This window comes from Macaca thibetana, chromosome 2 (assembly GCF_024542745.1).
Source record: "Macaca thibetana thibetana isolate TM-01 chromosome 2, ASM2454274v1, whole genome shotgun sequence".
In the NCBI taxonomy this organism is placed as follows: Eukaryota; Metazoa; Chordata; class Mammalia; order Primates; family Cercopithecidae; genus Macaca; species Macaca thibetana.
Genome location: NC_065579.1, coordinates 148,256,866 through 148,280,913, shown reverse-complemented (window position 1 = coordinate 148,280,913; position 24,048 = coordinate 148,256,866). Strand labels below are relative to the sequence as shown.

At 54.0% G+C, this 24,048-nt stretch overlaps 2 protein-coding genes across 2 annotated transcripts in view; one reads left to right on the top strand and one right to left on the bottom strand.

The window, feature by feature from the left end:
* Positions 1-3,738: 3,738 nt before the first annotated feature.
* Positions 3,739-23,215, top strand: CHST13 (carbohydrate sulfotransferase 13). The gene is made up of 3 exons (XM_050781751.1): positions 3,739-4,088; positions 15,340-15,422; positions 21,656-23,215. Exons 1-3 carry the CDS (start codon positions 3,992-3,994, stop codon positions 22,499-22,501), a joined length of 1,026 nt encoding a protein of 341 aa, XP_050637708.1. The 5' UTR covers positions 3,739-3,991; the 3' UTR covers positions 22,502-23,215.
* Positions 6,613-24,048, bottom strand: part of C2H3orf22 (chromosome 2 C3orf22 homolog) — a 31,533-nt gene continuing 14,097 nt past the window's right edge. Inside the window, exons 5-6 of the mRNA XM_050781787.1 lie at positions 8,746-9,004; positions 6,613-7,486 (exon numbers count right to left, since the gene is read on the bottom strand). Of these exons, the coding sequence (XP_050637744.1) occupies positions 7,409-7,486; positions 8,746-9,004 (337 nt within the window). The 3' untranslated portion in view covers positions 6,613-7,408. The remainder of the gene's footprint in view (positions 7,487-8,745; positions 9,005-24,048) is intronic.

The following is a 24,048-nucleotide window of genomic DNA, read 5'->3' as shown; positions in this document are numbered from 1 at the left end:
GTCATGCTGATGGCGTCCATGTCACATCCCAACCGGGCTACTGCACTGTGGTTCTGCACGATCTCAGCACTGGGGGAAAGTGGGTAAAGGGGACACGGGATCTCTCTTCCTTACAACTGCACACAAATCTAGTGACCCCAAAATAGTTTCATTAAAAACAAACATTGCCTAACTATTTAAAAGTATGAAGATCTTGGCTGGGTGCGGTGGCTCATGCCTGTAATCCCAGCATTTTGGGAGGCTGAATCAGGAGGATCACCTGAGGTCAGGAGTCTGAGACCAGCCTGGGCAACACGGCGAAACCCCGTCTCTACTAAAAAAGCAAAATTAGCCGGGCATAGTGGTGGGCGCCTGTAATCTGGCTATTTGAGAGGCTGAGGCAGGAGAATTGCTTGAACCTGGGAGGCGGAGGTTGCAGTGAGCCGAGACCGCTCCACTTCACTCCAGCTTGGGCAAAAGATCAAAAAAAAAAAAAAAAAAAAAAAAAAAAAAGAGAGAGAATGAAGATCACAGAAGTTAAATATGGCAGGCTGCTAGGTTCAAACAACCCTGGCTACACCACTCTCTAGCTGTGTCCTTGGGTAAGTTACTGAGCCTCTCGGTGCCTCAGTTTCCTCATCTATAAAATGAAAGTCTACTATGTACCTCATAGGATGCATCTGAGGATCACATGAGATAACACGCATGGAGGGCTTAGAATAGTGCCTCGCACAGGACACACGCCAGACAAGATAAAGTATTATTTTTCTAACGGTTTCCTCCACGAGGAAAAAGTATCATCTCTCACAGAGACAGCTCTGGCTCCTCCGGGTCCCCACCTCCTCCCTGCCTCCCACAGAGCAGCAGAGGTGGTGTCTGTGATTTAGCTATTCTTCATGGACGGCTTCCCTCTATGCTTAGAAAACCCTATCTGTGGGATCTGGACTCCCTGTCTGCCTCTCTGACTTCACCCATTCACCCTCGCCCACTCCAGAGCCTCCCTGGTGCTCCTGGGACAGGCGGTGGTGGTTCTAAAACATGCCTGCAAATTCTCGGGCACTGCTGGTTGGTGTGGCCCCACTCCTGGGTCTGGTCCAGCCTCAGCGATTTTCGGGTAACTAACAAAAGGCAGCCCCAGGCCAGGTCAGAAAATGGCCAGGCTCTATGGGAGCAGCATACCGGGCCCCAGGTCGGAGGGTGCCCCGAGGAGGTCTGGAGGCCAGAGGGTGGCCCAAGGAGACTCCCAGGCTGGAGGGTGCCTCCAGGGTGACCCCAAGCCAGAGGGTGCCCCGAGGAGGTCCCCAGGCTGGAGGGTGCCCCAGGAGGCCCCCAGGATGAAGGGTGCCCTGAGAGGATCCTTGCATCACTGCCCAGCAGAGCTCCCAGACGGACACCACCTGCCAGTGTGAGCAGTGGGACACTCGACCAGGGTGAGCCTCCCAGTGATGCAGTGCCAGCTGGCTTCTGACTGTAGCAGCCTGAGACTCCCATGAGAAATACTTAGCCAAGCCCATGCCCCAATTCCCGATACACAAAATGTGAGCAAAATTTAAATGGTTGTCTTAAGCGGCCAAATTTTAGGGCAGTTTGTTACCTAGCAACAGCAACTGGAACATCACCTCAGGGCCTTTGCAATGGTACCTGCTGGCTTCTGCTTCCTGGAGTCACATCTCTGCTCCAATGCCACCTCCCCGAGGCCTGCCCCAGCACCCTCCTTACACCGGACACGCTTCCCCTCCTGGTACCTGCTGTTTTCTTCACAGCAGCATTCACCGCGCTCTCTCTTTATCCGGATTTTCCGTGCTTCCCATCTGTAATGGAAATGCTGTGAGGGCAGACACTGCAGGGGTCTCACCCTCTCCAAGCGGACCTCAGCACGGAGTGGGTGTTCTGTATCTGTCGAATGAATGAATGAATGCGAGTCCCTGGGAGAGAGCGTCTTCACAGGGAAGCTCTCAAGGCCCCGGGCGTCTAGCCAGGCATCTGAACCCTCCCATCCCAAGACCCAAGACCACCTCTTCCTCTCTCCAGGGACCCCATCTCCAGGGACATCTCCGGATGAAGGGCTGAGATGTTATTCCCAACTTTGACCACCAGGTGGCAGCACATAAGGGCAAGGAGCGCTGAGGATTCCAGACAGGCAGTGGGGCCAGGGAATGCCGGTCTGGGGAAATTTGGAAGGCACCTTTGGATGCGAGTTAGGTCCGGCAGGGAATGCAGATGACCTGGAATCCCTGGGTCCTGGGCCAGTCTCGGGGTGGGCTGGAGGCTCCCCAAGGCCCGGAAAGTCATGATAAGAAGCTCTGGCTTACTGTGAATGGGGACTCCCACCTCTCTGTCCTTTGAGACCACCATCACCATTTAAAGCTGTACCTCAGAATCAGCAGAACTATTATTTGCTTAATATTCTTCCTTAAATAGATCTTCCACAACTTAAATAAATGTAATAGGAAGAAATTTTTATTTCACAACTGTAACAGAAACCAGTCATTTGCCAGAAACAGGCAGTAACCATAAACAAGTTAATTACTAACATCAAATACTTACCTGGCACTCACTGAGTGCCAGGCACTGTTGCAAACATTTCCTGTATCTCATTTAATCTTCACAGCAGTGAGGTTTAGGATTACCCCCCTGTACAGGGAAATGGGGCACAGAGAGGTGGGGTGACTTTCCTAATCTCCCACAGCAGTAAGTGGTACCAGGTGGGTTTGGAGTCACCAGATTTTTCAAAAGCAGTTTAACAACTGGAGCTTAGAGTGTGGAATAATAGACACTGGAGACTTGGAAGGGTAGGAGAGTGAGTGGGGTGGGAGGGATAAGGAATTATTTAGTGGGTACAATGGACATTATTTAGGTGATGGTTACACAGAAAACCCAGACCTCACCACTGTATAATATATTCATGTAACAAAACTGCACTTGTGTCCCTTACATTTATACAAAAAAAACTCCAAAAAACCTGGAGTTTAACGCAGTACCCTATCCCATGCACTCACACTGCTAAATGTTGTCTCCAACACACTCATTCGCACCCACAGTGCCAGCTGCACCCTCCGGTTCCCTGCTAGCCTGACTTCCGGGCAGCAAGACCCTGCGGTTAGGCGTGGGCTCCCACTCAGGGCTAGCTGAATGTGTGTGTCTTTCAAAGGCTGGACTTTACTCTCACCTCCCCCCCTCCACCCCCCAACACACACACACACACACACACACACACACACACACACACACACACACACACACACAGTCCCTGGCAAGTCCTCAGTGCTCACATGGTGCCCAGAGAAGTTGTGGGTGACACGCTGAGGCGCAACAAGCTCCATTCCCCGGGGGATGTAAGCTGAGACACTCCCTCTCTGTCCAGAGGCTAGCGCCATCTGCACGAGCTAGATTCAGGCAGGACCTGGAAACCCCAGAGAAAAGCAAGGGTACAGGGAAAGCAAGCCTTGGGTCGGGGAAGGAGGGACACTGTTAGGCCTCCTACTGAGGGCAGGGGTCCCAGAGAACCATGGACAGGGCAACGCTCTACTAGGCTCCTTGGTTCATCTCGGATCAGCCCTTGGGCCCCTGGCATCTAAGGCAGCAAAATGGCAAGGGGACACCGCCCGGGGTGGGGCACGCCAACGCGACAATACCTCTTGGCCTTGGGTGGATAACGGCACCTCGGGGAAAACACTAGGGGCGGAGCCTAGGGGCGAGGGGCTTCCCCAATCAGTCTCCGCCCTCGCGCCCTGGACTTCGGCCCCATTCTATCAGGTGAGGGTGCAGGCACGAAAAGAAGACTGGGCACGAAAAGAAGACTGGGCCTGCCGCCCCACTCTGTCCCGTCTACTCAGTCCCCAGGGACTCGCAGGGGCTCGTGGGGCTGCGGTCCAGTTGCCGTGCTCCCCTGCCCTGCGCGGCGCCGCGCGTCTTGGTAGGCGCTGCGCTGCCGGGGCCGGGTCCTGGGCCAGGGCACCTCCGCCCCCAGCCGGACCCAGCGGACTGTCCTCCGCCGCGCGCCCGGCACAGCATGGGGAGGCGCTGCTGGCGGCAGCGCGTGCTGGCTGCCGCCTGTCTAGGCGCCGCGCTCCTGCTCCTGTGCGCCGCGCCCCGCACCCTGAGTCCGGGTGAGTGCTCGCCGGCCCAGCCGCGCAACCGCAAGCAAACGCTTCCCACCGCGGCCTGACCCCTCGACAGCGGCGGGGACACCTGCCGTCTCCTTCCTGGCTGGGGCTAGGAGTGGCGGGCAGGGTGGCTGGTGGGGCACAGAAAGGCCCTAGACGCCCCCACGAGCAAAGGCTCTTGCTCCTTCTCCGGAGTTATCTCCCCACTCCCAGAGCGGTGACTATTTGGGTCCCACAGCCGGTGCCTGGAGACCGGGGTCAGTTGTGGGGAGTAGAGGGCATTTGGCCAATCCAGGAAGGCCGTCTCCCTTACCTTCGCCCCCTTCCCCTGGGCAGCCGGGAGCCCCTGGACGTGAGCGCTGCTCGGCCCATGAGCATAGGAGGGGAAGCTTGGGCCACTCGGTCGGGTCCCTCGGTTGTCCTACTGTGCAGTGGGTGCCACTCCCTGCTCCACCCTGAAATCCACACCGGGTAAGGTTTGGGACTCCTGTGCACCCACCTCGTGGTCTGGCTGGGGAAACTGAGGCAACTAGTCATGACTCTGCAGAGCTGAGTGCCCTGGGCTCCACCGGTGCTGAGTCTGTGCTCTGAGTCTCTCCTCAGCTCATGTGAAGCCTCCCATCAACGCATTTCACACAAATCGAAGCAGGCCAGAGAGGTAGGGAGACGGGTGTGGTGGCAACATGCTGGCTACACAATCTCCTTGGGGCTGGAGGGGCCCAGCCAGCACCCCGGCCTCCTGACCTCAGGGCTGTTTGCCTTTCCTTGTATGTGGTATGTGTGCCAGGTGGGACGTCTCAGTCTGCCTCCCCACCCCCAGTGTGGGCTCTGAGAATCCTGGGCCCCACCCTTGGAACCTGGCAGACACAGTCCCAGGGAGTAAGTAACTAGGTCCAGGGTGGGCTGGGATGTTGGGCAGTGGGGGTGGGAGTGGCCCAAGACTTGAGGATATCAGGACTTGGGGAGGCCTCTGCCCACACCCCCTGCCCCTCACACTGCCCCCTGCCCCTTGTGTGCCCAGAACACAGCAGGTCAAACCTGGATGCCTCCCCAAGCCCATGGGATAGGGCTGGGGTCTCTCCTTCCAACACCCCCACCACCCCTTCTGTGAGCTGGCTAGCGGTGTAGAGCAGACAGTCTCCTGGCAGTCTGGGGTGTGGACTCAGTGTCTGTGGCTGCCACAGCCTCTGTCCACCCAGTCATTCAGTGACAGATGTTTACCCAGTACTAAGACAGGGCAGGGCTTGGTGGCTACTGGCCCCTCAGGGCTCAGTGTGGGATGTTAGAGGACACCTGAGCGCCTGGGTCCTGGGGAGTGTCTGCAAAGGAGCATACATCTTTGAGTGACCGCATGGAGTGTCTGTGTCCCCATGTCTCTGTGGGATATCTCTCTCCAGTCACCTACTCTACCCGGGTTTGAGGGATGAGAAACAAGCCAAGGTACTAGTCACCTTCTGGGCTTTGTTCCTTCTGACCTCCCTCCCTCTCCTGCAGAGCCTGGGAAGAGACAGCAGGTGTTAGGAGGGCGGCTCCAAACCTCCCTTCCTAGCCTCTGTGCAGGCTGGGCTCTGCACCTGGCCTGTCCTACCCTTGGCCATGACCTTCTCACCCAGCGTCTCAGAATCTCTCTCTGTTTCTGTCAGGCTCTCTTGTACCTCTCCCATGGCCTGTTTCCAGCCATCATGCTTTGTGAGTGACCCTGGGCGAGCAAGAGTTAACCAGACCAACCTATCCAGCCTCTCCCACTGGCTTTTCTCCCTCCCAAGCCCTGAGCTGAAGTTTTGGCTGAGACCATGCTTGTGGGCCTGCAGGTGGCATGCAGGGAGGGCACTCAGCTGGGAAAGGTCTTTTCCTGCCAGGGTAGTCCTGCTGGAGGGGCATCTCCTGCCCTTGGCCTCTGGAAATGGCCTCACGAGGGCCTGCAGTGTCTCTGCAGCCATGCCTGAGTTGGAAGGGATGTGGTCTGTGCCCTGTGAGGGCTTCTGGCCTGGGAATGAGGGCTCCAGAACCCAGGAGGAATTTCAGCCCCTTCTCCCTAAAGGGCAGGCCCAGCACCATCCCCTCCTTCTCCAGAGCAAGAGGTGCTGTCATAAGTTGGGCAAGGGGCCACTGAAGGGCTACTGGCTCAGGCCTGGGGATCTTGCTGCCCCAGGGAGCTCAGAGACATTCTAGTAGGGGGAGGTGTGCGGCAGCCCCTCCACACCCACAGCCTCAGCCTCAGGGCTCCACCACCAGCACTGGCCTCATGCCTAGGGTCCCAGGGAGGAGGAGATTCCAGAAAGGTGGGGCAGCTGCCCAGAGCACCACTGCCCTCATCACCCCACCCTCACCCCCAGTGCCCAGCGGCAGACCCCTGGGTCTCCTGCGGCCCCTTGGCTCCCTCTGTGTTCTTGCCTGGGCATGGTGGCCATGCTTCCCGTGGCTGGCACACCACGGACCACAGACCTGTTGGTTGCCTGCTCATGCCAAGCATATGTCTAGGTGCTGAGAGACAGTGGGGAACAAAACTTAGAAATCCCCCTGCCTCGAGGAGCTTACATTTTTAATAGGAAAATCCAAGATCTCAGCTCTATGTCTTCTGCCTCTGAGACACTGGAGAGAGCAGTGTTGGCACTAGCCCCCTTCCCCCATTCCACTCCCACGGCCGCAGGGCTGAGCATCTGTCCCAGTGTTTGGAGTCACAGGTGTTCCTCTTGGAGCCAGGCGGGCCTCTGCATCCCATCCCAGCCCCTGCTCACCCCTAGGCAGGCAAGGAAGCTAAGACCGTGGGCCACCTGATGGCACACAGTGGTAGCCTCGGTGAGGACAAACCCAACCCAATTCAGACTCCCTGCAGCTGGGAGGGAGTGGGTCTGTGCCTGTGACTGAAAAGGCCAGGTGCCTCTGCCTCGGACAGGCATAGATCTTGGGGTTCAGATCATACCTCCAGCTGTAGTTTAGCTTTTCTCTGCCATAGCCTCACTCTCAGCTGCACAGTTCAGCAACTCCAACCCAAAGCCAGAGAGGGCTCCTTTGCCACTGATTCCAGCCAAAGTCCCAAGGAGGCGTCCATTGGCCCAGTCTGGGTCTCAAGTGCCCATCTCAGAGCCAGTCAGGTGGCAGGAAGGGCTGGGAGGCTGTGACTGGACAGGCCTAGGCCACATGCCTATCCTAGCAGGTGGCGGAGGCGGAGGGGAGCCTATCGGAATCACATGGGCTGAAGGCCTGGCAGGCTTCCTCCTCTGGTGGGTGGGCAGAAGGAGTGGGAGAGGCTGCTGGGGCCAAATTGGTAGATGCTCTCCGTGCTGCTGTCCATCTTCAGGTACTGCTGGAGTGTCCCAAGTTCAGAGGATGTCCAGAGAGTACCGTGAGAAGAGGCAAGCTGGCAGCTGGGCAGCTCTGCAGAACAGGAACTGGTAATCCTGTTTTGCAGAGGAGAAAAGATCAAGAGAAAGGAAGTTGCTTGCTCAAGTCAGGAAGTACGGGGCCAGGATTTAAATCCCAGCTGAAACCCCAAATCCTTTTTCTTTCCATTCTACAGGGCAGGGGCACTTGTGTTGGGCTTTGAAAGCTGCATAGGAGTTTAACAGGTAGGAAAATGAGGAGAGGAAACTGGAAGCAGAAGGAATGGCACAGAGAAAAGCATGGAGGAGTGAAATGGCCTGGGGTGTGAAGGGATGTGCTGTGGGTGGGGCTCTGGGTCCTCGAGAGAGAATGGTGGGATGGGAGGCAGGAAGATACTCTAAGTTGGGGCTCAGTCATGAATAGCCTTGAATGGGATGCTAGGGTCTGGGGTGTTCTTCCTATGGCTGTCAGAGGGCATCAGTCTTTAAATAAATAGTCACTGGCACTGGGCAAGGCACAGGGGTTACAGAAAAGCAAAAACTCTCCTTCCCTGTAGAACTGACCTTCCAGAGGGGTCAACCTACACAGAAATCAAAATATTTCAGCAATAAAGACTGCTGTGGCTGGAGCCGAGTGGTGAACTGGGAAGGGTGGTGGTGTACTGGCGGGCCTGGGCGGGAACCAGGGTTTGCTGTAAGTAGTGGGAAGCCCCATGGGTTTAGAGATCACCCAGGTGGGGCGAGGAGAAATAGGAGACAGGTGAGGTGTCTCTTTCCAGTCTTAGTAATTGTCCCAGGGAGAGCCCTGGGGCCTACCCGGGGCTGGCTGGGGGCAGGGAAGGTGGAAGTGGGGATCCGGAGGGTTCTGGAGGCACAGCTGACGGCACTGTGCCCACGGAGGATCTGGGCAGACTGGGGTTCCATTCCAGATGGTCTGTGGAGTTCCGCAAATGGAGTATGAACTAAATACACATGGAGGGATCTCTAGTTCTCTCCCCCTAAACAACAGAATTGCTTCTTATAATACGCGAAGGGCTTGTCCATGTCCCTCCCTTGGGCCTGATCCCCAGAAGGAATGTCCCTAACTCTGAGACATGCAGGTCACCCCAGAAGGCCCCTGGAGCAAGGAATGGGGCAGGGCAGAGGCCCTCGGAGGCCATGTGGGAGCCCATGCCTGCTGGTGGGAGATTGCTGGGGCCTGGCTGCCCTGCTTGTCTGCTCTTGCAACACTGTGACCTGCTGGAACTTATTAACCAGAAGCCAAGTGTCATCATCTCTGCTTGCTGGACTGGGAAGTCTCCAAACAGCATTCCCCTACATGATGGCTGTGCCCTCACCCTGCACAGGGCGTGAGCCCTGCTTTGGCTGAGGTGGGCGTGTGGAGGGTGGTGGGCATGCCGAGGATGATGGTCGTGCTTCTGTTGTAGGTTTCCAGTGTGGTGTTTCGCCCGGTATCTTGATTGGCAGAGGAGGCCTTGCAACACGATGTGTGCAGGTGTCCTTTGTGCATCAATCATGTGGCCTCGAGCAGCTCTCTCTGCTCTCCCTCCCTGGGCTGGTATTTCCTCGTGGGTCAGTGAAGTGGGGCCCACTGGCCTACGGGTGCCGTGAGGGGTGACAGGTGTCAAGGTCAGGATGAGGGGGCACCCAGAGGCAGGACAGCATGGATGTTAAGGGTGCAGACGCTGGCACCGGTGGCCTGGGGTCAAATTCTATTTCTGGCATAGCAAGGAAGCTGTGAGGCCTCGGGCAAATTTATTTGCCTCAGTTTCCCCCCATCAAGTGGGATAATGATGGTTTCTACATGACAGGGATAAGTATGTCAGTGTGCACTAAGCACCTGGCACTGCACCCCCCACCACGCTCTGTCTCCTTCTGTCTCTTCCTCCTCTTTCTCCCAGCCTCAGGCCCTGTCGTCCATCACTGTTTCCCTGTCTCTGTTACTGTTTTTGGCCCTCCTCCCGTCCCTCCTCCCCTCCCAGCGTCCTCTCCCCCTTCTCTCCCCTGTCTCCCTAACCTCCTGCTGGTTTTGTTTCCTTTTTCTAAGCAGTCACCGTGTGGCTTTCCCTGTGCCGCTCTGGGATTGGCCCTCCTGGGCTACACTGCCTGGCTCTCCCTCTCCTGTCTGCTCCACTGTCCCCTTGGCAGGGGGTGGCAGGGAACCTGGGACCTAGGGCCCAGTGGAGGGGCTGGGGTACAGAGGACACAGGCAAGGGGGTTTGGGATGATGGGGTGGAGGAGGTGGATGCCCCATTGCGGCCCTGTTTGGGGCCAGTCCCCAGCTGGCCAAGTCAGGGTTGGACCCAGGGATCCACAAGATAGCCCCCTTCTGACCTCCTGTGCCCATCTGTCCCTCCATGGCAGCCTGCCTGTCTGCAGGGCCCAGGCTCCTCGGGGCAGGGTGGGGCTGGGTGGAGGTGGCCCAGCCCTGTAATCACTGGCCGCAGCTATTCTGGGCCTCTCTCTGGTGCCTGCTCCCTTTTCCTTTCTACCCACTGGCCCCTGGGGTCTGTTATGGTACCCACTTTCCTGCAGGCTGTGGTTTGGCCAGGAAATGAGAGGTCTTATGCAAGGGCTGGCGTTTCCGGAAGACTGGGAGCCTCCGAGTAGCAGGACCCTGGGGCGGAGACAGGCCTGGGTCTGCTTGTTAGTCACTGTGACTGCCCCTCCACCCCCTGCCCACAGAACACAGGCTGCTGAACACCAGTTCTTCCTCAGTCCCCAGCCACAGTCCCCAGGAAAGGGACACGTCTCATCTGCAACATGGCGAGAAGGTCCGGCCTCCTCTCGTGGGGTGCCTGGCTCTGTCCTGCCTGGTGTGGCACCAGCGGAGCTCCCCATGGCTGCTGCTAGACTCAGGCCAGACCCAGCCTGGGTCTCCCCGCACCTGCATGACCAGCCAGCATTGCTGCCCTCTCCTATCAGCTCCTTTTCTGATGACGGTGTCGTTCCTGGGACATGTCCAGCAGTTTAGATCCCTGACTGTCTGGAGACGCAAGGTCAAATGCTGGGCTGGTCAGTGGCCTGGAGACACAGGCAGTCCTGAACCTCCGAGGGTCTCAGCCTCCTCTGCATGCCCTGGTCACTGGAGTCTGGCCCTTGTTCCTGGGCCTTACAGGATATGGCCTGGGGCGCAAAGGGGGCCTGAGGCAGGCAGGGGGCGGCAGGACCCTGGACAGTGGCCTTCAGGTACACGCAGCAGGGTTCTGGACGATGGGATTTAGGTACATGCAGCAGGGTTCTGGAGGCCAGTGCAAGGCCCGTCCAGCTGCCAACTGTTCCTTCCATGAACCTCTGTTTATTCAGCACAGACCATGTTCTGCCTGCTGGGCACTGCACTGGCGCAGCCGGTTCAAAGCACGCTCCCAGACCAGCAGCCGCAGCCTCACCTGGAGCTGCTGGAAATGCAGATTCTTGGGCCCCGCTCCACAACCTGCTGGACCAGAAACTCCAGAGGTGGGGCCAGGGACTCTTGAGTTTATTGGGCCTCACACAAGCTGAAGTTTGGGAACCACTGCTCTAGGTCAGTTTGCCAACAGACCAGTTTCTCAGATTTCCCAAGTTTACTGGTGTGCCAGAAGTTTGTCTCAAGTGAATAGATTCTTCTTAGTGACATTTATAGACTCTTCATTTGGTTGAAGGCCAAGGATCACAGAAGCATTTATTCTTCTTTTCTCACATGTTCCTGAATTCTTGAACATATTCTTCTTATGAATATTCAATGTTTTTATGAACTCTTATGGACATATTAAGACAGCCATTTCATATAAATGGAATCGTGTCTTAGGTGACCTTTTATGTCTGGCTTCTTTCACTTAACATAACGTTTACAAGGTTCAGCCACACGGAAGCATGAGTCAGTCCTTCATTCCTTTTATGGTCAATTAATAGCCCATGTTAAGGATATACCGCGTTTTCATTATCCATTCATCAGCTGATGGATTTGGGTGGTTTCCATTTTGGGGCTATCATGAATAACACCAATGGGAACATTTGTGTATAAGTTTTTGTGTGAACAAGTTTTCAGTTCTAGGAACATACTTAGGAGAGGAATTGCTGGGTTGTATGGTAATTCTAAGCTTAGCTTTTTAAGAAACTGCCAAACTGTTTTCCCTCATGGATGCACCACTTTACATCCCCACCAGCAATATATGAGGGCTCCAATTTCTCCACATCCTTGTTATTTACTGTCTTTTAAAATAACCATCCTCATGGTGTTGATTTCTATTTCACTAATGGCTAGTGATGTTGCGCACCTTTTCATGTGCTTATTGCCATATGTATATCTTTGGAGAAATGTCTGTTCAGATTCTTTGCCCATTTAAAAAATTGGGCTGTCTTTTGTTGTTCCATTGTAAGAGTTCTCCATATGTTACGGGTACTAGTTCCTTATCAGAGAGATTATTTGCAAATATTTTCTTCCAACTGTGGATTGTCATTTCACCTTCTTGATAGTGTGCTTTGAAGCACAAATGTTTTTAATATTGATATAGTCTAATTTATCTGTTTTTTAAAATTTTGTTGCTTTGTGCTTTTGGCATCTTATCTAATAAATCATCACCTAATCCAAGGTCATGGAGATTTATGTCAGTGTTTTCACTTAAGAGTTTCATAGTTTTAACTTCAGTGTTTAGCACTATGATCCATTTTGAGTTAGTTTTTCTTTGTGGTATGAAGGGGTACAACTTCATTCTTTTGCATGCAAATATCCAGCTGTCTCAGCACCACTTATTGTAGACTGTCCTTTCCCTATTGCATTGTCTTGGCACCCTCATCAAAAATCAACTGACCATAAATGTAAGGGTTTGTTTCTAAACTTTCAATGCTATTTCATTCATCTATATGTCTCTCCTAGCCAGCACCACACAGTCTTGATTATTGTAGCCATATAGTAAAGTTGTGGTATCAGGAAATGTGAATCCTCTAACTTTGTTCTTTTTCAAGATTGTTTTGGATATTCTGAATCCCTTCAATTTCCACATGAATTTAAAGATCAGCTGTCAATTTTGGCAAAAAAAGGCAGCTGGGATTTTGACAGGAATTGCAAAGAATCTGTAAATGACTTTGGGGAGTATTGCCATCTTTACAACATTAAGTATTCCAATCCACGAACCTGAAATGTCTTTCCATTCATTTGGGTCTTTAATTTCTTTCAGTGGTGTCTCATAGTTTTCAGTGTACAGGTCTTATACTTCCTTTGTTATCAACTTCTTCTTTATTACTTTATTATTTTTGATATTGTTTGATTATTCATTGCTAGTATATAGAAATGTAATTGACTTTTGTATATTAATATTGTATCCTGTAACCTTGCTGAACCCATTTATTAGCTCTTATGGTTTGTGAATTCTTTAGGGTTTTCTATATATATAGGGTTATGTCATCTATGAATAGACATAGTTTTACTTCTTACTTTCCAACCTGAATGCCTTTCATTTATTTTCCCTGACCAATTACCCTGGATAAAACCTCCCGTACAATTAATAGAAGTGGCAAAAGCAGGCACTCTTTCCTTGCTCTTGATCTTAGGGAGAAAGCTGCCAGTCTTTCACTATTATCTGAGGGTTTTTCTTTGATGCCCTTTACCAGTTTGGCAAAGTTTCCTTCTATTCTTAAGCTGTTCAGTGTGTTTTGTGATGAAGAAGGGTATTGGATTTTGTCCAGTGCTTTTTCTGCATTTCTTGATAAGCGTGTGGGCTTTTTTCTTGATTCTATTAATATAGTGTATTACATTGATTGATTTGTGTATATTTAGCCAATCTTGTATTCCTGGGATCCATTCTTAGTTGGTCATGGAAAATAAACTTTTTCACAGGATGTTATTTTTGGTTTGCCTGTATTTCTTGAGAACTTTGCACTTATATTCATAAAGGGCATGGTTCTGTAGTTCCCTTTTCTTGTGATGTCTTTGTGTGGTTTGGGCATCTAGAGAATACTGGCCTCATGTAATGAGTTAGGAAGTGTTCTCTCCTCTTCTGTTTTTTGGAAGAGTTTATGAAAGGTTGGTGTTAATTCTGTAAACATTTAGTAAAATTTACCAGTGAAACCCTCTGATCCTGGGCTTTTGTTTGTGGGATTTTTTTTTATTAGTAATTCAACATCTTGACTTGTGGGTCTGCTGAGATTTTATATTTCTTCTTGAGTCAATTTCAGGAATTTCTGTCTTTCTAGGAATTTGTCTATTTCTTACATGTTTTCTCATTTGTTAGGCTACATGTGTTCATAGTTCTCTTGTAATCCTTTCTTGTTTCTTTAAAGTCAGTAGTAATATCCCCTCTTTCTTTCCTGTTTTTAGTAATTTGAGTCTTTTCTATTTTCTCCTTGGTCAGTCTAGCAAAAGCCTCGCCAGTTTTTGAGATCTTTTCAAAGATCACCTTACACCTTATTAGTTTATTAATATGCATCATCATCATATTCATGAAAATGGGATCCAGAAGCATATGATCATATATATTGGCTATATTACTGAGAACATATTAATATTAATTGACTATGCTTAAAAAGATATTCCTTAAAAAGATTTTGAGTAACGGAATACACTTATAGGTAAACAAATTTTTACTTACAATAGTTCTAGGAAAACTGAGGATTACAGCAAGGAGACAGATAGACAGAGAGCATCCCTGTCCCCAGCCAGGAGACAGACAGCATCCCTGTCCCCAGCCAGTAGACAGACAGAGAGCATCCCTGTCCCCAGCCAGTAGACAGACAGCATCCCTGTCCCCAGCCAGTAGACAGAGAGAGAGCATCCCTGTCCTCAGCTGGGAGACAGACAGACAGACAGCATCCCTGTCCCCAGCCAGAAGACAGACAGACAGCATCCCTGTCCCCAGCCAGTAGACAGACAGCATCCCTGTCCCCAGCCAGTAGACAGACAGCATCCCTGTCCCCAGCCAGTAGACAGACAGCATCCCTGTCCCCAGCCAGGAGACAGACAGAGAGCATCCCTGTCCTCAGCTGGGAGACAGACAGACAGACAGCATCCCTGTCCCCAGCCAGGAGACAGACAGACAGCATCCCTGTCCTCAGCTGGGAGACAGACAGACAGACAGCATCCCTGTCCCCAGCCAGGAGACAGACAGACAGCATCCCTGTCCCCAGCCAGTAGACAGACAGCATCCCTGTCCCCAGCCAGTAGACAGACAGCATCCCTGTCCCCAGCCAGGAGACAGACAGCATCCCTGTCCCCAGCCAGGAGACAGACAGCATCCCTGTCCCCAGCCAGGAGACAGACAGCATCCCTGTCCCCAGCCAGGAGACAGACAGACAGCATCCCTGTCCTCGGCCGGGAGACAGACAGACAGCATCACTTTCCTCAGTCGGGAGACAGACAGATGTCATCCCTCTCCTTATCTGGAGATGACTGAACCTCCTTCCATGCGAAGCAGCATATTCCCTGATGGGGAAGCACTGCTGCCACAGGCATCCACAGTGGGTCACCCAGCCTAGCAAGGTGGCACTGAGAGGCTGCAGCCTACTGTGCCATCTCCACTGTTGCCCAAACCTTTCTGGCTGCCCATACACAGGATCTGGGGGTGCTGGGCAGCCAGCCAGCCTGGTGAGCCCCACAGGGGTGGGGCATGAGGCCAGGGCAGATGGCAGTGGGTGAGGTTGAGTGATCTGGACTTTCCTAGAGGGTTGGTGGGCTGGGTATCACCTTCCCACTTGTCCCCTCTTGCTTGGTACCCTCCAACTTTGGAGGGTAGGACATGGGAGCAGGAATGACACAAGACACTACCCTGGTGTAATTCTGCCCCGTTAGTACCCCCTGCCATTCCCCATTCCACCGTGCCCCTAGGAGGTAGGCAAGACCCGGGAAGGAAATTGAGTGCCAGAGGTGGGTCAAATCTGCCTAGATGGGTTGGCCAGACCCCCAGTTCCACGCAAGTCCCTCTGATGTGGTGGCTACACCTCTCTCCTTATGCCCACAGTATTTGGAAACAGAGCCCTGGGCTCCAGCTGGCTTGGTGGGGAGAGGAGAAGCCCCCTGCAGAAGCTCTATGACCTGGACCAGGTAGGTGGACAGACCCCCAACCCAGGCATGCCCCCCTCCATCCCAGCCAGGAGCCTGACAGCAACAGTGCAGACCTGTTGGCATGAGACTGGACCCCCACACTGGGGCATGGAAGGGCGTCCTCCCCAAACCCAGGCTTTGTCAGAGAGCATTGACAAGGGCAAATCTTGGGGGTAAGATGAGAGACCTGGGGTCTCTACCTACCTATCTTCCCATCCATCAACAGTCTGAGGCCAGGCACAGTTCTTTGTGTTGCAGATAAAAAAGAGTCAAAACAGACCCTGTACCTGCCCTCAGGAAGTTCACAGTCTAGCGGGAGACCAAATCTCAGTGCATGCTGCAGTGGGGAGGTGTGCAGGGACCCCCAGCCCCGGTGTGATTCTCAAGCAGATGGACCAGGCGGTTCGCTGGCCCACACACCCAACTTCAGCTGGGGGCCTGCAGGGACCATGCACAATCCCAAACACACACATACAACTGTACCCCACCACCAAGAACCCCAGACTCTGGTTGTCTCTCTCTCTCTCTCTCACACACACACACACACACACGCAGAAGTACTTATTCAGACAGCATGTATTGAGCACCCACTGCATGCAGACTGTGTTCAGGATGCTGAGATCCAGCAGCAAGCAGGTCAGCCAGGTCCCTCCCCTAGTGGAGCCACCAGTTCAGCAGGGAAAGATGTCATCCGATCACCACCCACACTAATACTTAACTAATTCTGCTCTAAAGGGGAGTACGAGGTGCAACAAGAGCTCTCCTGAGAGGGTCCTAGTTTAGAAGCGGGAGAGGAACTCCTCTCCAAGGAAGCGACATTGGAGCTGAGACTGAAGAGCAAGAGTCAACAGGCAGACAGGAGGGGCCGATCACCACAGGCAGAGGGAATAGCTGTGCCAAAGGTCTGGCGGGGAGTGGAGGACAGGAGAGGGAGCACTAGGGGAGCCTGGAGAAGTGGGGGCAGCACGCAGGCCCTGCATGTGTGCAAGGGTAGCAGGGAGTCATGGAGGTGATTTTCTTTTTCCCCCGGAGACAGAGTCTTGCTCTGTCTCCTAGGCTGGAGTGCAGCAATCTGCAAGCTCACTGCAAGCTCCGCCTCCCGGGTTTGAGCCATTCTCCTGCCTCAGCCTCCCGAGTAGCTGGGACTACAGGTGCCCGCCACCGCGCCCGGCTAATTTTTTGTATTTTTGGTAGAGACAGGGTTTCACCGTGTTAGCCAGGATGGTCTCGATTTCCTGACTTCGTGATCCGCCCGCCTCGGCCTCCCAAAGTGCTGGGATTACAGGCGTGAGCCACCGCGCCGGCTGAGCCATGAAAGGTTTTAAGCCAGGAAGGACAGCATCAGATTTTCACTTTTGGGGTATCCCTTGGACTGCTGTGTAGAGAAAGATCAGGGTGGTGTTGGGTATGTGGTGCTCACCAGATCCTGAGGGCTGAGCCAAAGGGGCTTGTGGAGCTCATCTGGCCCAAGCCTACGAGCAGGTAGGGAGGCCTTCCTTCACAGAGAGAGTGACTGACTGGCCCTGGGCCACACAGCAGGCTGACAGTAGGACAGGCACTCAGTAGGGCACTGGGTTCCACTAGCTCTGGCGGCTTCTGAGGGGCAGATGGCCCTACACGGCCTGAGGACCCTGTGACCATTGGGTGTCAAGTCCCTGGAGGCTTAGCACCTTGCGGCTGGAGAAAGAAAGTAATAAAAACCATCTGGCCAACAAGTGCTGATCTCGTGCCAGGCCCTTTAGTTCTGTGGACTCATTACGGCAACCCATAAGGTGGGGCCGTTATTGCCCCTGTTTACAGACAAGGAAACAGGCATGGGGAGGAGTGAGGACGGGAGCTGTAGGTGCAGCCCTGGACAGTGGACACAGGTCCAGCTTTAGAGTCCCAAGGGGCCTGAGTTGGAGCCCTGGCTTCCCCACTGAGCGCTGTGTGACCTCAGGCAACTCATTTCCCCTGAGCCTCAGTTTCGTCTTCTGTAAAATGGGTATTCATTGACCTATGAGCAACAGCAGTGGCAGCCCAAGCTGCTTCCAGCCATGAGGACAGTTAGTGCTCACTCTTGAGCTGCTCGGAGACCGGCAGCCCATGGTTCAGCAGCAGCCAGCGCGCACCATCGTCCTCTGGATGTTGACTTCTGTTACAGAGCTGGCCTCCTGGCTGTAAGAGACTGCCAGGGCTGCAGACACCTCACAGGAGGGCATCCCAGGCAGAAAATGAGTGGTAGGGTAAGGGTTTCCCCTGACTTTTCACCCTAAGGGAGTCTTTCTTGGGAGCCATCTGGCTAACTTCCCCTGATATCACCTCAGGCAGAGCCAGGCCACATCCCCCCGGAACCCCCGGACCCAGTGCTTCAGCAACAGCACACGAAGCTGAAGATCCGGCTCCCCGAGGCTGGGCTCATGCCCTGACACAGCCGGGGTCTGCTGGCAAGGAAGGAGGAAGACTGACAGGTGGCCGGATGGCCAACATTCCCTGCCACAAGTAATGTGTTGGGTCATCTAAAAGCTGAAAGCAGACCTTGACTGTGGGCCCCGGGAGGAAAGCCTCTCCTGGCACCAGGTGGAGCTAGGCTTCTGAGGTCAGCCCTGACAGTGGAAACAGGGTCTCCCAGGTGTCCCCAGACCCCCACAGCATGGCTGGACCTGGCAGCCCTCCCATGGTGAGGGTGGCTGAGTGATTGTCTTATTTCACTTAGCATGATGTCCTCAGGGTTCACCATTTCTCAAAATGGTGAGATTTGTTAAATGTAAGCACATGACATGGCATTTGACACTACAGAAGGTTAGGTACAGTGAAGAGTAGGTCTCCTTGTCCAGCACCTGTCCCCTCAGAGGCCACCAGGTTCCTGGGTGTCCTTCCAGACATGCTCTAGGTGTGTAAGTAGTGTACACTGGTTTGCCGTGTGCTTATGGTAACTTCTTCAGAATCTCACCTACAGGCATGTCTGTCCTATGTCTGTCTGCCTCTTTTCATTTTGAAAAATTCAAACGTATGCAAGAAGTAGGGTTCAAGGAAGCGCTGCCTTCCCACCTGGGATGATTGTGAAGCCAGTCCCAGGCTTGTGGATTCTGTGACTAAGTCTGAACAGATCTCTAAAAGAATAAGTCTCCCCCACCCACCCTTTGTGAAACGGTTTATATTTCCCTTTTTCAACATCAGTGTGAAGCCCTGTTCTGCCCTTTGGTTTTCTCACTTAGTGTATTTTAGACGTCTGTGGGATAGTTTTAAAGGCATCAGGAGCACAGTGTGCACATGTGTGCAGGAGTGTACACGGACACACACACACACACCACAAACACACCACACACACTGCACACACACCACACACATACGCACCCCACACCACACACACCCCATATACCCCACACCACACACCCCACACCACACACACCACAGACATCACACACACACCACACATATACACCACACACCCTGCACACATACCACACACACACCCCACACGACACACACCACCCCACACAACACAAACCTAACCACACACACCACACACACACTCCACACCACACACAGCACACACACACCCCACAGCACATAACACCACACACACCACACACCCCCCACATCATACACATGGCACACACCACAGACACCACACACCACACACATACACCACACATACCACACACACACCACACAACCTCCCACACTACACACACACCACACACACCCAACCACACACACCACACACACACACTCCACACCACACAGCACACACACGCCACACACCACGGACACCACACACCACAAACACACATACCACACACACACCACACACATCACACACACACCCCCAACCACACACACCACACACACTCCACACCACACAGCACACACACGCCACACACCACGGACACACCACAGACACCACACACCACAAACACACATACCACACACACCCCACACACATCACACACAAACACCCACACCACAGACACACCACACACACACACGCCACACCACACACACACACATACCCCAAACCACCCATGCACCCCCACACCCCCTACACACCACACACACACCACACATACCACACAAGCACACTACACACACACCACAAACGCCACACATTCCCACAAACCACAGACACACCACCCACACGACACACACTACACACACACACCACATACGCCACACACAACTCACATTACACACACACCCCATACACACACCACACACACACAAACACTACACACACCAGACACAACTCACAACACACACACACCATGCACCACAGGTGTGCACCACACACACCACATACACACACACACCACCTACCAAAAGTGTGCACCACATGCACGCACCACATGCATACCAACACACACCACACACAAACACAAACACACCACACAAACACACCACACACACTCCATACACATACAACACAAACCACACACATATAACACACACACCACACACACACACCATACATGCACCACACACACCACACACACACACACACACAAATGCCACACACGCATGCCACACACACAACATATGCACTCCACACATGCACTCCACACATGCACACCACACACCAGAGACATCATGCACCACAGGCACACACCACACGCGTGTACCACACACGCACACCACAGACGCGCATTCCCACCCCACTGGCATCAGACCCTCCCAAGCAGGCCCTGGCTCTGGTGTTCCCCCAAAGGCTGCTTTGGCCTCCTCTGAAATGGAAACACCCTGAAGGCTTTTTTCTTAACTGAGAACTTACATACCATACAACTCACTCTTTCAAACCCTACAATTGGTTTTCAGCATTTTTACAAGGTTTTGTAATTATCACCGTTATCTAATTTTCAAACATTGTGATCACCCTCAAAAGCAGCCCAGTGTCTATCAGCAGCCCAGTGTCTATCAGCAGTCCTCTACAGTTCACTCAGGTTGTAGTTTCGTTCTCTCTGGATGTGACTGCTCTAGGGACCTCACTAAGTGGGACTGTTCGGCACTGGTCCTTTTGTGATTGTCCTATTCGCTTGGCATAACATCCTCCAGGTCAGCCCATGTGGCAGCATGTGTCAGCACCGCATTCCTTTTCATGGCTGAGTCATATTCCATTGCATGGATGGCTGCATACATTTGCCTACTCAGCACTGCACACTTGGGTTTTCTGGCTAATGTGAATACTGCTGCTATGAACTTCATGTACGAGTTTTTGCACGACGTATGTTTTTAGTTCCCTTGAGAATATGCCTAGGACCAGAATTGCTGAGTCACATGTTTACTGGTTTTGAGGAACTGCCAAACTGCTTTCCACAGCAACGGCACCCCTTTACACTCCCACCAGCAATGCGTGAAAGCTCCACTTTCTCCACATCCTCAGCAATTCATTATTGTCTTTTTAATTATATCCTGAAGGCTCTTAATGTAATTTTAAGAAGTTAAAACACTTTCTTTTATGAACTCTTACACAAAAAATCATAGGCAGGGGTGTTAATCTTGGAGGTAAGAATCCCGGGTGGGGCAGGAGGGATCTGAAGAAAGGGGAGCTGGAAGCATAGAAGCGCGCTGGCCTGGGTCTCTGCATGGCTCAGGCTGCGAGGGGCTGCGGACCTAATTCGGAGAGCGATGAGGCTGCTGGCCCGCAGCAGGTGCTAGGTTAAAGCCAGTCGGTGTTCCTTTTCATAGGAGGGACAGGCTCAGAAGGGGCAGGCTTCCTGCCCCAGCTCTGAGATAAGAATTTGCTGGGGGAATAAAAGGAGTGAAGGTGCAAAGGAGAGTGCTGACTGGTAAGTACAGAATCAGCCCATTTGTTATTGAGACAAAGCAGCCCGACAGCCCACAAGCGGCTGCAGTTTTCAGTTGGGTGTGGAATTATAAACAGCGCTGCTTCTTACACAGTATCCTGCTTCTAGTAAACAGCGACGAGTCCATGTGTGCCCGTACTCACACGGAGCGCACTCTGATGCCACAATTCCTTATCACTCCTCCTCTGAGTGCCCCACAGCATACATACCCAGCGCGTCCTTCTCCCAGCCTCAGCAAGGTCAGAATCTGTTTCTCCCAAATCCGGGCCCAGGACAGATGCCCGGGCCCTAAACCACACAGTGATCAGTGGCAGCCCTGGGGTTCAAATTTGGGTGCCCGGCCCAGCTCCTGCTCCCAATTCTCGGGCGCATCCCGCCGGTGCAAAGCCAGAGTCAGGGAGCCCGCGCTGCCCTGACGCGTCCCCCTGTCTCGTCCCCTGTCGCCCGCAGGACCCGCGCTCTACCCTGGCGGAGGTGCACCGGCAGCGGCGCGACCTGCTGAGCAGCGCCTGTAGCCGCCACACACGCCGGCAGCGCCTACTGCAGCCAGAGGACCTGCGGCACGTGCTGGTGGACGACGCGCATGGCCTGCTCTACTGCTACGTGCCCAAGGTGGCGTGCACCAACTGGAAGCGCGTGCTGCTGGCGCTGAGCGGACAAACCCGCGGCGACCCGCGCGCCATCCCCGCGCACGAGGCGCACGCGCCCGGCCGCCTGCCGTCGCTGGCAGACTTCAGCCCCGCTGAGATCAACCGGCGCCTACGTGCCTACTTGGCCTTTCTGTTCGTGCGAGAGCCCTTCGAGCGCTTGGCGTCCGCCTACCGCAACAAGCTCGCGCGCCCCTACAGCGCTGCCTTCCAGAGGCGCTACGGCACACGTATCGTTCAGCGCCTGCGGCCACACGCGCTCCCGGACGCCCGGGCCCGCGGCCACGACGTGCGCTTCGCAGAGTTCCTGGCTTATCTGCTGGACCCGCGCACGCGGCGCGACGAGCCCTTCAACGAGCACTGGGAGCGTGCGCACGCGCTCTGCCACCCTTGCCGCCTCCGCTACGACATCGTGGGCAAGTTCGAGACGCTGGCGGAGGACGCGGCCTTCGTGCTGGGCCTGGCGGGCGCACCCGGCCTGAGCTTCCCCGGACCACCGCGGCCCCGGGGAGCCGCCGCCTCCCGCGACCTGGCAGTGCGCCTCTTCCGGGACATCAGCCCCTTCTACCAACGGCGCCTCTTCGACCTCTACAAAATGGACTTCCTGCTCTTCAACTACTCCACCCCTTCCTACCTGCGGCTGCACTAGCAGTCCTGGAGGGCCTGTGGCCACACGGGGCAAGTGCCTTTCCGACAGGAACCCCGGGGAATGCAGGTGCTGCTGGCCCCAGGACCCCTCTTCAAGAGCCACTGCGTGCACTCACCTGGCCGCTGGCCCAGCGGGCGCAGGGCACACTTGGCCGGGCTTGGGGGCAGCCCATCTCCCGTGGCCCTTTATGCGTGTGCCTGCTTCGGCCTGTCGCTTGAGGCCTGCTTCCTTCACTTGCTCCAGCTGACAGGTACCTCTCCAGGCCCCGTAGATGGGCAAGGACTTGGTAACCAGGGTTTTAGGCTTTTAAAGGCCATTTTGGGGGGTCAGCCCTGCCCCTGAACCTGTTCATGGTGCATCAGAACAGAATGCTGACACCAGTGTCGGTGTCGCCCGAGCCTGTGCCCTCCCCACCTGGCCCACCCTGGCAAGGACAGGTGTGGCCAAGGACGAAAGCCCTCCCTTGGCTGGCCTCACGATGGGGCCATCCCGGGAGCCAGCTGGGAGCTGCCTTCCACTGCCATCGGGCCTCCTCTGCTCTCCCATGCGGCTGGCCCTGCCCAGGCACCGCCTTCGGTCTCAGTCTGGCAAGACGCTGGGTCTTCAGGCTCCATGCCAACAGAGCCCCTGGTGCAATGCAGTCACAGGTTTTATGGGACTTTGGTGAGCTGGGCAGTCATGGTTTTGAAATAAATGTATTTTGTTACTTTCTGATTTGTTGGAGTTTCTCTGCTTCATTGGACCATTTTCTCTGGGAGCCTGCAGCTGTCTGATCTCGAACCACTCCGTCTCCAAGCCTTTGTTTCCCTGTTGCCAAGTGGCATAAGAAGATCAGATGAGAGTGCCCACAGACCCTGGGTACCTCCCAGTGGTGATAGGAGTGAGGGGCTACATGGGGTGTAAGGTGAAGAGGGTGCACTGTGTAGGGGGTGCTAAATTCTGGCACTGACAACTTGGAGAACATCTACTCTTTCACCCTGACCTGGGCCAAAGACTGAAGCCCACACCAGCTCAGCCAGGCCTTGGGCCTTGTGCTGCCTCCCACCTTTGTGCGTGTGTGACTGTGAGTGTGCATGAGTGTGTGCGTATATGAGTGTGAGAGTGTGCATGTGTACATGAGTGTGTGAGTGTTGTGTGTGTGAATGTGTGAGTGTGGGTGTGTCTTGGGCCATTTGTCTCTGAGGTCCCCCAGGGCTGTGTCCAGAGGCCCTGCCAGCAGGAATGGGGTGGCCAACTCCAGTGGACCTGGGAAGGGGCTGCTGCTGCCACTGGTTTCCCCATGAGGCCTCCCCTGGCCTGGGCCTTTCCCCCACAGGAGGGACACACAAAGCCCAAGGCCTTGCACCATTTCCAGGGCTCCCTGGGTGCTACGGTTTGAATATTTGTCCCCTCCAAAACTCATGTTGAAATTTAATCCACAATGTGGCAGTCTTGAGAGGTGACCCAACCATTAAGAGGCAATTGGGTCATGAGAGTTCTGCCCTCACGGATCAATTATTCCATAGGTAGATTAATGGATTGATGGTTTAATGGATTGATGAGTTGAT

Coding starts and splice junctions, on each gene's coding strand:
- CHST13 (XM_050781751.1), top strand. CDS start 3,992: ATGGGGAGGCGCTGCTGGCGGCAGCGCGTGCTGGCTGCCGCCTGTCTA. Junction 4,089..15,339: donor GCCCCGCACCCTGAGTCCGG/GTGAGTGCTCGC, acceptor TTATGCCCACAG/TATTTGGAAACAGAGCCCTG. Junction 15,423..21,655: donor AGCTCTATGACCTGGACCAG/GTAGGTGGACAG, acceptor TGTCGCCCGCAG/GACCCGCGCTCTACCCTGGC.